General features: G+C 33.4%; 2 protein-coding genes across 2 annotated transcripts; both read left to right on the top strand.

Annotated features, from left to right (window-relative positions):
• The first annotated feature begins 1,290 nt into the window (after window positions 1–1,290).
• Window positions 1,291–6,138, top strand: LOC111281067 (uncharacterized). The gene is made up of 2 exons (XM_022868651.2): window positions 1,291–1,585; window positions 5,057–6,138. The coding sequence occupies exons 1-2, from the start codon at window positions 1,523–1,525 to the stop codon at window positions 5,873–5,875; spliced, it is 882 nt and encodes a 293-aa protein (XP_022724386.2). The 5' UTR covers window positions 1,291–1,522; the 3' UTR covers window positions 5,876–6,138.
• A 49-nt stretch (window positions 6,139–6,187) lies between these two features.
• Window positions 6,188–10,001, top strand: LOC111281066 (Glycosyl hydrolase superfamily protein). The gene is made up of 5 exons (XM_022868649.2): window positions 6,188–6,326; window positions 6,449–6,646; window positions 6,864–7,105; window positions 7,949–8,985; window positions 9,727–10,001. The coding sequence occupies exons 2-5, from the start codon at window positions 6,621–6,623 to the stop codon at window positions 9,814–9,816; spliced, it is 1,395 nt and encodes a 464-aa protein (XP_022724384.2). The 5' UTR covers window positions 6,188–6,326; window positions 6,449–6,620; the 3' UTR covers window positions 9,817–10,001.
• The last annotated feature ends 810 nt before the right edge of the window (window positions 10,002–10,811 follow it).

The raw sequence follows: 10,811 nt of genomic DNA, 5'->3' as shown, positions 1-10,811 counted from the left end.
TTAACATATATTAAAAAATTTTTATAATGTTTTAAAAATTATTATTGTAAATATAATTTTTAATCATTTAAAAATAGATAATAAAAAACTATAAAAGAGATTTTTTTTTGTTTTTTTTTTATGTTCTTTCTATCTTACTAGCTTGAAAACTAATATAAAGAAAAGAGACTACTTACAAATAGGTATATTGTTTTCACTCTTGAAAGTCTACATCATTGATCATAGAGCTATGATGCCATGACTTTTTATTATAGGTCTTAACACTTAAATTATTTTGTAAAACCAATTTTTAAAAAATTAATTTATGTTAAATTTAAATAATATATTTTAAACCAAATATTTAAATAATTTTAAAAATATACTAATAAATCACAAACATTGCAATATTAATTCATTTTGGATTCGTTAACATCTCATTCACGGTATAAGTGTCACAGTCGTCAGCACTAACAAAAATGTTGAGTCTGCCCTTAATTATCTGACTCCAATTATAGTTTTTAAACGACAAGGTGACATCTACTACTCCTAGAAGCCACGTGGATAGCTTCTGTGGATTTTGTGATATTTGAATCAAATAATATATTATAAAAATTGACATTTAAAAATTCCAAGTGCAAAATAAATTATACAATAAATTTCAAAGAATTTATGCGTGGGACAGAGAGTCAACACTTCGGTAGGAATTTAAAAAAATATATATTTGTAAAAGACTGACTGCAAAGCGGAAGCTTTGGTTGGGAGTTGGTTTTTTATGTTAAAAAGTTTTAACACTTACCAAAAAAAAAAAAAAGTGTTAAACAAACTGTAACTGTAAACGTGCGCCCCGTAATTAAAACCGTCACGTTCAGAGTTCGGATCCAAATTGACATTCCAATTCAGTTAAATCCTCTTTGTATGACATCTCACCATCACTCGCATTTTAAAGACGTGCAACTGCAACCCACCTTTCCATTTTTCACTAAAGTTAAAAGATGACAACTTAAAAAATCTATCGTTTTCAAAGATAGCGTACAACCACGCGCTATGTTACGGCGTGGATCAAATTCGCAGGACGCACGAGGACCGAACAGTACTCTCTGAGTTCAACCTCGATTCAGGACGCGTGTCATCCTCAAATCAGGCGTAAATGTTTTCTTTCAAACCTAAAGCCAAACTTAACGAGAACCGAAACAACTCGAAACGACGGAAAATCATCTTGAAAACCACGTGGCACATTCGCATTGGTTCCCATTTCAAGTCTAAACTAAATTCTCCGTACCTTATGCTGTAACTATATCACTTCCTCATTGGATTTTGGAAAAAAAAAGAAGAAGAAAAAGTAAAAAACAAAATCCCAAACACTCAACGGTTTTGTGACTCTTCTTGGCACACAAAACACATAAATTTCAGAAACAGAGAGAGAAAAGAAAAAAAAAAATGCAAACCCTTTTTAAGGAAAAATAGATTTTAGAGAGAGAAGGGTTGTTGGTTGTTCTGTTTTGTTTTTTGAGAGAAAAAATTGTTATTTTTGCAGGTGAAAAAAATGGAGAGTAAAGAGGAAGTTATTTCTATTGAGCTTCCAGCACCTGCTTCTTGGAAGAAAATGGTACTTTTTTTTTCTTTTAAAGTCTTAATTTTTATTAATTTGGTTGTCTGTTTATGTATTAATTTGCTTGTTCCTCTAAATTCTATATATTGCTTGAGTATTTTATCTTTTTTTTTCTTGGAAATTTTGGGCTATTTTTGGTTTTAATTTGGGAATTTATTGATTATTTTGTGTTTATTAGGTTTTGTGCTGTAATTTTGTTTGTTCATGGAGGTAATTTTTCTTTATTAGGGTTACTTTTGAAGGTTTTACCTTTGTGTTGGTGGTGATAGTTGAAGTTAGGGTTTTGTGGAAGTTTTAATCTTTTAGACAATGTTTATGTTTACTTGTGACATGGTGAGTAAAATTTCCAAAACAGAACCAGGAAAAGAAATTTTTGCTTGACGTGTTTTTCCCAAAGTATTTTCTCTTTGAAGAAAGGGGGAGTCCTATTTTGCATTATAGTATGAACTTCTTGAAAGTTTCAGTGGCAATTGTGCTGGTTTTCCAAGCTGAACTCTGCTGCATTTTCTTCTGTGGTGCTTTAAACCTAACAATGTCATTTTAAGCAGTGGTTGAGAAAACTCTAGCAAAGTAGTTATGCAATAGTGGATAAAGTACTAAAATTTGAAAACAAATTGATGTTAAATTATTATTATGAAATTGTCGAATTATATCAATGTTGTAAGATAGACTCTTACAAGTATTAATGGGGCAAATAAAAGAGGATCTCATGTGTGGACTATGATTCATAGATTTAACCTGCAGGGAGGGGGGGGGGTTTGAACCATCAATGTAGACCTGGTTATGCTGTTTCTTCTCGGTTAAAAGTGGGACGTTGTTTGTGGTACCTAATGCCTAAAGGGAAAACGTTTTAAATTTTGCTATGTTGATTCTGCATCACGTCTCTTTTATGATTTGTGGCATAGGAATCTTGTTTCAATTGGAGCTGACCGTGGTTATTTTGGCTACGCTATGCTTCATGTGCAAAATCTGTTCTCTTGAGTCTAGATATGTTATGGTTAGGTGGCTGTTAGATGTATTCATAAGCAAGAAAAGGATTCTCATCATGTTTCTGATGGTTGGGTGTTAGCTTTTGATGGTTGAAATATCAAAACTTATTCTCCTGTTCCTTCTCACTGGGAAGCATGCACCAAGCTCTTCTATTATAGTGGAGTGCCGGAGATAGCTATGAGTTCTCATTGAGAATGTGATGATTTTCTTGTCCATGGGTTAGAATTCTTGAATTTAAATAGTGAAACAGCTTTTTTGTATGAATTGCACATTTAATCATGTTTGTTCAAAGAGGATTGTGGTTGTAACTGGCTTTCAAGTGGTTGGTTGTGTTTTCTATAACCTGATGCACGTTTCATGTATTAATGGTCTCTTGAAATTGAAAGTTCATTGATTAAAAGTGCTATTCATAATAAAGGTGTAAAAAATTTACAGAATGAACAAGCTTTAAATTTATGAACAAACTTAAAGTTTTGAGCATTAAGAAAAATTTACAGAATGATAAACAAGCAGGGGCCTTCACTTGTTCTTTCAGCTTTAAATTTACTTTTCATTGTAAATTTATGGTGTAATCAAGAAGAGGGCTTTTTCCTGCCATTTCAGAGCCCATCGTTGTTTTAGTTACAATTTTGTTGATATCCAATCAATATTGATTCTGTTACTATGCAGATAGCAAGAATGCTTAATCACATCTCTGTGCACAGAATGCATAATCAAAGCTATTAGCTATAACATATAGTTTGTTAATATCCGATCTGTTAAATGTGAATTTCCATTTTTTGCATGTTTTTAAGTATATTGAATGCAATTGATTAGCATTAAAATTGTAATGTAATACAGTTACTGTTTAGTAATTCAGTGATCTCTACTTTTGGCCACGGTGAGGGATTTTAGCTGGTGTAATTTTTTTACACCTTTTTTCTATGTATGTGTTTGTGTGGACACTGATCTAGTTACCCTTTTCTGTTATTTTGTATTTAATGGTTCTCTACTTATGAATTGCTTCATGATGATGTTTGTATCTTGTGCTTTTTACATATTTACCTTTGCAATTTTGTCCATTGAACCATTTAGCATGTCCCCCTTGCAAAGATTAAGGGATATTTTCATCATAGATTTTAAAACAGTTGGATGTTTTCAACACGATTTTGGAGAAATTATTCTTTTGAATATAAAAGTTTTTTTGGTGGTTTTTCATTTTATTTCAATTTTTTGATAGTTAGTTGCTATTATTGTTGACAAAGGTTTATGCATGTTTATGTGATTTTCACATTTACTGTTTATATGTGGATCCCTGGTTTGTGATTGTTTAATGTTATAACTGTTGTGTTTGCTTTTCTGCTAATTGTCATTTATAATGGAGGACCATATGCCAATTGGAAGGTTCTTTCAGTAAACACTAGCAGAGTGAGTTAAGGTGGATATGTTTTTTAAGTCACTGGAGGGCTTAGTGTTTTCTTCTATCAGCAGACCAGAGAAATTGTTTTTCTTTTGAGAGTCGCATGTGAAAAATTTTTTTGATATGTACTCTATGAGAGTTTATCTATACGTTTATTGTATATCTTCTGCTTGTTGCAATTAGAGTTTGGATGGTCACCCAAACAAGTAGAGAAAAAGGAAGAGGCCAAATTAGAATAATGAAGAAAGGAAACAGAACTAGGGAGACCTTGCCCACTGCTACAGCTGGTGATTATGCTAGGTTGGCAGCTAGTAAGATGCATATTTCTCTGTCTCTGTGTCCTATTTTGTTTGAAATTAGTTATTGCTGGTGATTATGCTAGGTTGGCAGCCAGTAAGATGCATATTTCTCTGTCTCTGTATCTTATTTTGTTTGAAATTAGTTATTGCTGCAAATTAGAATTCCTTCATTAAACTTTTCTATCGTTGGTTCTGTCGGCTGATTGTGCAAGAGATGAACTGACAATTGAGCAGTTTTATAATAATGGATTCTGCCATTACAAGTAGGATCATGAATGCAATACTAATGGAAGCAATGGTGACTTACTGGGCAGTTTTGAGAAATCTAGGAAATAAATAGTACAGCATTAAGTGCAATTAGTTTTAGGTGTTATAGGAGCAGGAGTTTAGACAAGAACCTTGGAGGACCCTGGGAAAGTTTAGAAAAGTAAGAAGAGCTATTCGAAATTGGTGATGATTTGACATATTCTGTGATTTAAAATGGGGTAATAAATTTGTAGTGCACCCAGATAGGAGATCAGGCCGGACATATATCTGGGGCCTCCTTCAAGGACATTTCTTTAACAAAATAGGCTTTGATGACATGTAGACAGACAATAACCATTTGTACTAAAATTGTGCCTTCAACTTGCTTCATATGATTTAAAACACACAGATGGCTTATGATCATTTTTATTTGCATATTTCAGTGTTCAATTTATTGTGCTTCTTATCTTATTCATTTGATTTGATGGCTGTAATGCTAATTGTATAACATGTCTTTCCTGTTCATTGCTACAGTTTTTTCCCAGGAAAGTTAGTTCTCCAAGGAAAACTGAGATCATGTTCATTGCACCAACTGGAGAGGAGATTAATAACCGAAAACAGTTGGAGCAGTATCTAAAAGCACACCCTGGTAATCCTTCAATGACGGAGTTTGATTGGGGTACTGGTGAGACCCCAAGAAGATCAGCAAGGATCAGTGAAAAGGCCAAGGCTACTCCAACGCCAGAAAAGGAACCCCCGAAGAAGCGAAACCGCAAATCATTGAGTGCAAAGAAAGAAAACAAGGAAACAGAGGCTGTTCCTGAAAAAGCTGAGGGTGAGAAAGAAAGTGATGTCAAGATGGAGAAAGCTGGGCAAGAAGAAGCTGGTAAAGACGTTAAGCTAGCTGAAACTGCAGGGGATGAGAAAAAAGAAGAGGCTGCTGGTGCTGAAGAAACCCCAACCCAAATGGAAGTTCAAGAGGAACCTGCAGAAGCTAGTTGCGTTGATGGAACTCAAACTGAAAAAGAAGAGGAAGCCCCTATTGAAAAGGTGCCACAAACTCAGGCAGAGAAAGTGAATTGTACATGTGAGAAACAATCAGAAAACCCTGAAACTGTGACGTTGGAAGCTGACAGGGGGGTAGAGAAAGAGAATCCAAATGGAGCAATCCCTGTGTGTGAGGGAGATGCCAAAGAGAAACAAGGTCTACAGGAGGTTGCTGGCAAGTGTAATGTTCAGGTAGAGGACAAAGGCACGGCAGTCGATGTGGGGTTGATTGAAAATGGTAAGGTTGAACCAAGTGGGCAAACTGATACCCCACAACTGCCGGGACCCTCTCCAGTAAGCTGCTAAATGTAACATCTAATATCCTAGCTATCCTCTGGTACCATCCTTTTTGTATTTGCCCGTGTAACCTCTATGATTTCATGGATGACTGTAACAATTATGCTGTTGATGCTAGATTTGATTGTAAGTAGGGAAAGCAGTCAGTATGTATCCCTGTAAGAAGTAGGTTTCAAACATTGCAGCTTTTGTTACTTTGTGCAGAACCTAGATTGATGGCACTTGGAACGCATAACTTATTGTTAGTGGCTCATGTTTCAAATTGGACTCAACATTTTATGTGTCATAGATTGACTGCATGGTGTATGCCTTGACATTGTTGTTTAGGCAATATGCCGATGTTCGTTTTGCAGATTTTATCATGATGATTATTACGAAGAACGGAAAAAGCTGGGCGGTGTATAGAAGTTGATATCGTCTGTCTCTCTCATGACTTGAGGGAATCATTTAATCATTCGTGGTGCGTGGAATCGTGTCTTCCGCACTTGTTTAACATTCAGCTTTGAATCCTCCAACTCAAAGCATGATGATTTGGGGGGCGTTTTTTTTTTTTTTCTAAATTACATTTTGCTCTATTCACAGGTTTCCCTTATGATAAGAATTGTTCTAATGATCACTAGGATGTCATTGCCTAATGGGTCCTGCCACCTATAAAACTATTTCGTCTCCAAGCATAAGCAACTTATTAATCATGCCACCTCCTCTATAATGCAAAAGCTACAAGCAAAAGCTAAACTTATTTCCATCATCAACTATGATTCACTTCTCCTACCAAGAAAGGTATACACAAATATTCAACTATCCATCTGCATGATTTAGAGCTCGTGTTTTTAAGAGCAACAGTGTCTCTAAAGAGAAAAGACATTGTTTTTAAAACAGACAAACCCCAAGAATAGAAAGCTGCAAAAAAGGCATACTTTGAGAGTAAAGTAAGAATATTTCTGTTTTTTTGATCTTAGGGTTAAGGTTAAGAATCTTCTTCTTCTTCATTTTTCAGGTCTTTTTGGCACATCATCTTTAAACTAAGGTTAAGAATCTTTTCTTGGGTGGTCTATGGCATGCCTGCAGAACAAGTATTGCATTCTTTTTGCTTCATCTTTTATATCACAAAAGACTGGAACATCCCCACCTCTTTTCTACAAATGGAATGCACTTTCTTTGATTATCATCCTACATCTCATATGGGCTCTTCTCTCTGTCTCTGGCTCTTCCTCATCTTCTCTGTCATATGCTCTCCTGGTACGTACCTTTCCTTTTAAATCTTTTTTTTTAATACCTATTGCATATGTAAGACAATTGCTGTTAAGTATCAAATATAGTCACAGAAAAAAATGAATTAATGTTGAATACTATTAAATTGAGCAATATGGTTGCTTTGATTTATTCCATTGTCTGATTGGAAAGTGTATTTTAATCTCTTTTTCATTATAAGTTAGGCTGCATGCTGAGTTGATGAATTACTCTGGCTTTCAAGGGTTGTATTGGGCATTGATTGTGTCTTCTACTTTGATTTTCTTTGGACTTCTCATATTGTCACAATCATTTTTTTTTTTTTTGTTTTTTTCGAAAATATATGTAATGCACATGGATTGTTGGTGAAGTGTGTTTTTCATAATTGTCAAATGGCAATTATATTTTAGTAACTTTTAGGCTTGATAGAGGCTCATTTTGTGCTTGCTTCTTCCTGATTTCTGATGGCATTATCCTCATCTCTCCTCTTTTGCTTTGCTGATATCTACTCTTGGTATCCATACTTCTTTCGTCCAAGAGAAGTAGCCTTTCTAAAAAATATATAATGAACCGGAAACTTAGTTCAGTTTCTTATAACGACTTTTACAATATAACATTCAGTAAGTTTGAAGTTCGAATCCTATCATTTGTAACTTGTTCTCTTATTCTCATACTATAGCCTCTTTGTATAAAAAATATGTATGTAAATCACACAAATAAAACTTGGAGAAGAAAATAGGCTAGAGTTTTTCTCTTCAAGTAGCAAGATCAGTGAATTCGTGTCTCAAATGGATAATTTTGCTGAGTTATCTTTATGAAATTCTTATACTCGTGTTCTGTCATGTCCTGCAGTTTCAGCAGCAAATTCAGTCACATGGACCTATGGAGTAAATTATGGCCAAATAGCAAACAATCTACCATCACCCGAAAGTGTGGTGACGCTTCTAAAAGCTGCAAAGATAAATCACATTCGAATCTATGATGCCAATCATGAAGTTCTCCGGGCCTTTAAAGGGTCTGGTATAGAAATTATAGTTGGACTTCCCAATGAGTTTTTGAACGACATAAGTATAGGGGAGGATCGTGCCATGAATTGGATAAAAGAAAATGTTCAGCCATTCCTTCCTGGAACTCGTATTCGAGGAATAGCAGTGGGGAATGAGATATTAGGTGCTGCTGATTTGGAACTTTGGGAGGTTTTATTGCCTGCAGCGAGGAATGTTTATAGTGCTCTTAACAGGTTGGGTTTAAAGGATACAGTTCAGGTTTCAAGTCCACATTCAGAGGCTGTATTTGCCAATTCCTACCCACCATCTGCATGCATCTTCAAACCTGATGTTCTTCCATACATGAGCCCACTTCTGCAGTTTTTCTCCATGATTGGTTCTCCATTTTATATAAATGCATATCCATTTCTTGCCTATAAGAATGATCCTGAGCATATTGACATTAACTATGCTCTATTCAAAGATAGTCCTGGAATTTATGATGCAAAGACCAAGATTCATTATGATAACATGTTTGAAGCTCAGGTTGACGCAGCTTATGTAGCATTGGAAAAAGCTGGTTTTCCCAAGATGGAAGTGATTGTTTCTGAAACTGGGTGGGCTTCTCGTGGGGATGCAGATGAAGCAGGTGCAACAGTGAAGAATGCAAGGACTTACAATCGGAATTTGCGCAAACTGCTAGCTAAAAAGAAGGGAACCCCATTCAGGCCAAAGATGGTTGTGAAGGCTTACGTTTTTGCATTGTTCAATGAAAATTTGAAGCCTGGGCCAACTTCTGAGAGAAACTTTGGATTGTTTAAGCCTGATGGAAGCATAGCCTATGATATTGGATTCACTGGACTTGTACCTTCTGCAGCAGCCCCTTCACTACTATCATATAAGGTATGGTTTTCTGGATTGCCCATCTCATATTCCAATTTCATCAATCATGATTTCGTGCAGATTTATGTTTTGCCTTTTCATTATCAAATTTATCAATCAAATGTGAATTATAACTTGAATCTTTTGTAGCAATATGTATTATAAATTTAAAACAGTGCGAGGAAGCCATTAATAAAGTGAAAAATGATCATTTAAGTCGCCGGCATGACTAAAAAACACAACTAAAATTAAATAATCATACAAGTTCCTATTGTTTTATTACAATAAATTAAGTTTTTAAACATTTATTTTTATCAATTGAACTCTTATTAGACAAAAATAGTTAACCGCCAACATTTATTTCCATCTAATCAAGAGCTCAATTATTGGATAAAAATAGATGTTTAACGATTCAATTAGGTGAAAATATATGTTTAAGAGTTAAATTGGATAATAATAAATATTTGAAATCTCAATTGATTGCAATAAAATGATATGAGCTTGAATTATTATTTAATTTTTGAATTTTTTTTCTATTTAAGCGTAAGTTTTATATATCTCAGCTTTGACAACTAGTAATTAATCCAGAAAGTTAGGATTTAGTTCAACTGATTTATATAAGTTATATTTAAAAAGTAACATAAGCAAGTATGAGATTCAAATATTAGCATTTTCAACTGACAGTAATTTTTCATTTCTAGTGTGGGCTTATTAAATCAGTTTTATGATCAATAGATTTTCCCAACATTGTTTTTCTTGCAGGATATTGAAGCTCAAGGTTGGTTAAGATCGTCTTACTCATTGGTTTTTACGGCTTGGGCTGTGGTTCTACTGCAGAGTTTAGGCTTGTAAATGGTCAAAGATTAACCAACTCTGGTTTCTTGTGTCACACAAATCATTGTCGCAATATGTATTCAAGATAACCAATTCATTTTTACTTCTTGTGCAATCAATATTCAATGTAACCAATTCATTTCTAATATTTTCAGCAATGCACCATATACTTGTATAATTTTTTTTAAAAAAAATAAGGTCAAACATGGGGTTTCTAATGTTTGTTTTACTTTTTTTTAAGTTGATATAAAAATGGTGTCCAACAAACTATATTTTTTTTAAATTACGTGGACCTCAATTTGTAGGAATTACATTTGGAATTTGCATGAGCTCTAAAAAATATCAGATCTTAATATTTAATTTTTGAGGATCAATTAATAATATATAAAATATTTTATTTTATTTTTCACAAAAACAAAATTCTATCATACTTATTAATATAGGTGCAAATAATATACTAATAAAAACATAACGTGCTTATAAAATTATAAACAAAATTATTACTGTGACAACATTATAATTTTAAAAATAATAAGATTTACAATTAATGGTAGAATTACTAATTACACAATCTATCAATGAACTATAAATTTTTTTTTGGTAATTTAAAATTAAAATAAAAAGAGATTCGAATAAATCAATCATTAAATATTTTATCAAACCAAGAAAACTAAATATATTTTTAAATAAAGATGATCAAAATTTGAGATTAAAAATTATGGTGTTTTTCTATTCTTTGGTAAAGTAATTCCAATATGATTTTTTTTGGTTGGAAAATTACAACAATATAGACATCTAAAGTAAAAAAATAAAAGTGAAAAAAGATAGGGAGATCGGAAAAGTTCAAATAAGTTAAAAAGAAAAAAGAATGTAGGACTTAGTCCAAATTAATTTTTTAGCTAGCTTTTCAAGGAGATGAATTCTTGCTAAATTAGAATGCAATTCTTAAAATTTGCAATTTTTCTTTTCCTAAATCTCCTAGCCTTTGGTCACTTGTACCAAAAAAAAAAAAA

Source organism: Durio zibethinus, chromosome 28 (assembly GCF_047325235.1).
Source record: "Durio zibethinus cultivar Kanyao isolate XHJ-2024 chromosome 28, ASM4732523v1, whole genome shotgun sequence".
Lineage (NCBI taxonomy): Eukaryota > Viridiplantae > Streptophyta > Magnoliopsida > Malvales > Malvaceae > Durio > Durio zibethinus.
This window is presented reverse-complemented; position numbering and strand designations above follow the sequence as displayed.

Excerpts from the sequence above, each read along its gene's own strand:
- LOC111281067 (XM_022868651.2), top strand. The coding sequence starts at position 1,523 with ATGGAGAGTAAAGAGGAAGTTATTTCTATTGAGCTTCCAGCACCTGCT. Across the intron at positions 1,586-5,056 it reads CTGCTTCTTGGAAGAAAATG|TTTTTTCCCAGGAAAGTTAG; the intron begins GTACTTTTTTTT and ends TCATTGCTACAG.
- LOC111281066 (XM_022868649.2), top strand. The coding sequence starts at position 6,621 with ATGATTCACTTCTCCTACCAAGAAAG. Across the intron at positions 7,106-7,948 it reads CTCTGTCATATGCTCTCCTG|TTTCAGCAGCAAATTCAGTC; the intron begins GTACGTACCTTT and ends CATGTCCTGCAG. Across the intron at positions 8,986-9,726 it reads CTTCACTACTATCATATAAG|GATATTGAAGCTCAAGGTTG; the intron begins GTATGGTTTTCT and ends TTTTTCTTGCAG.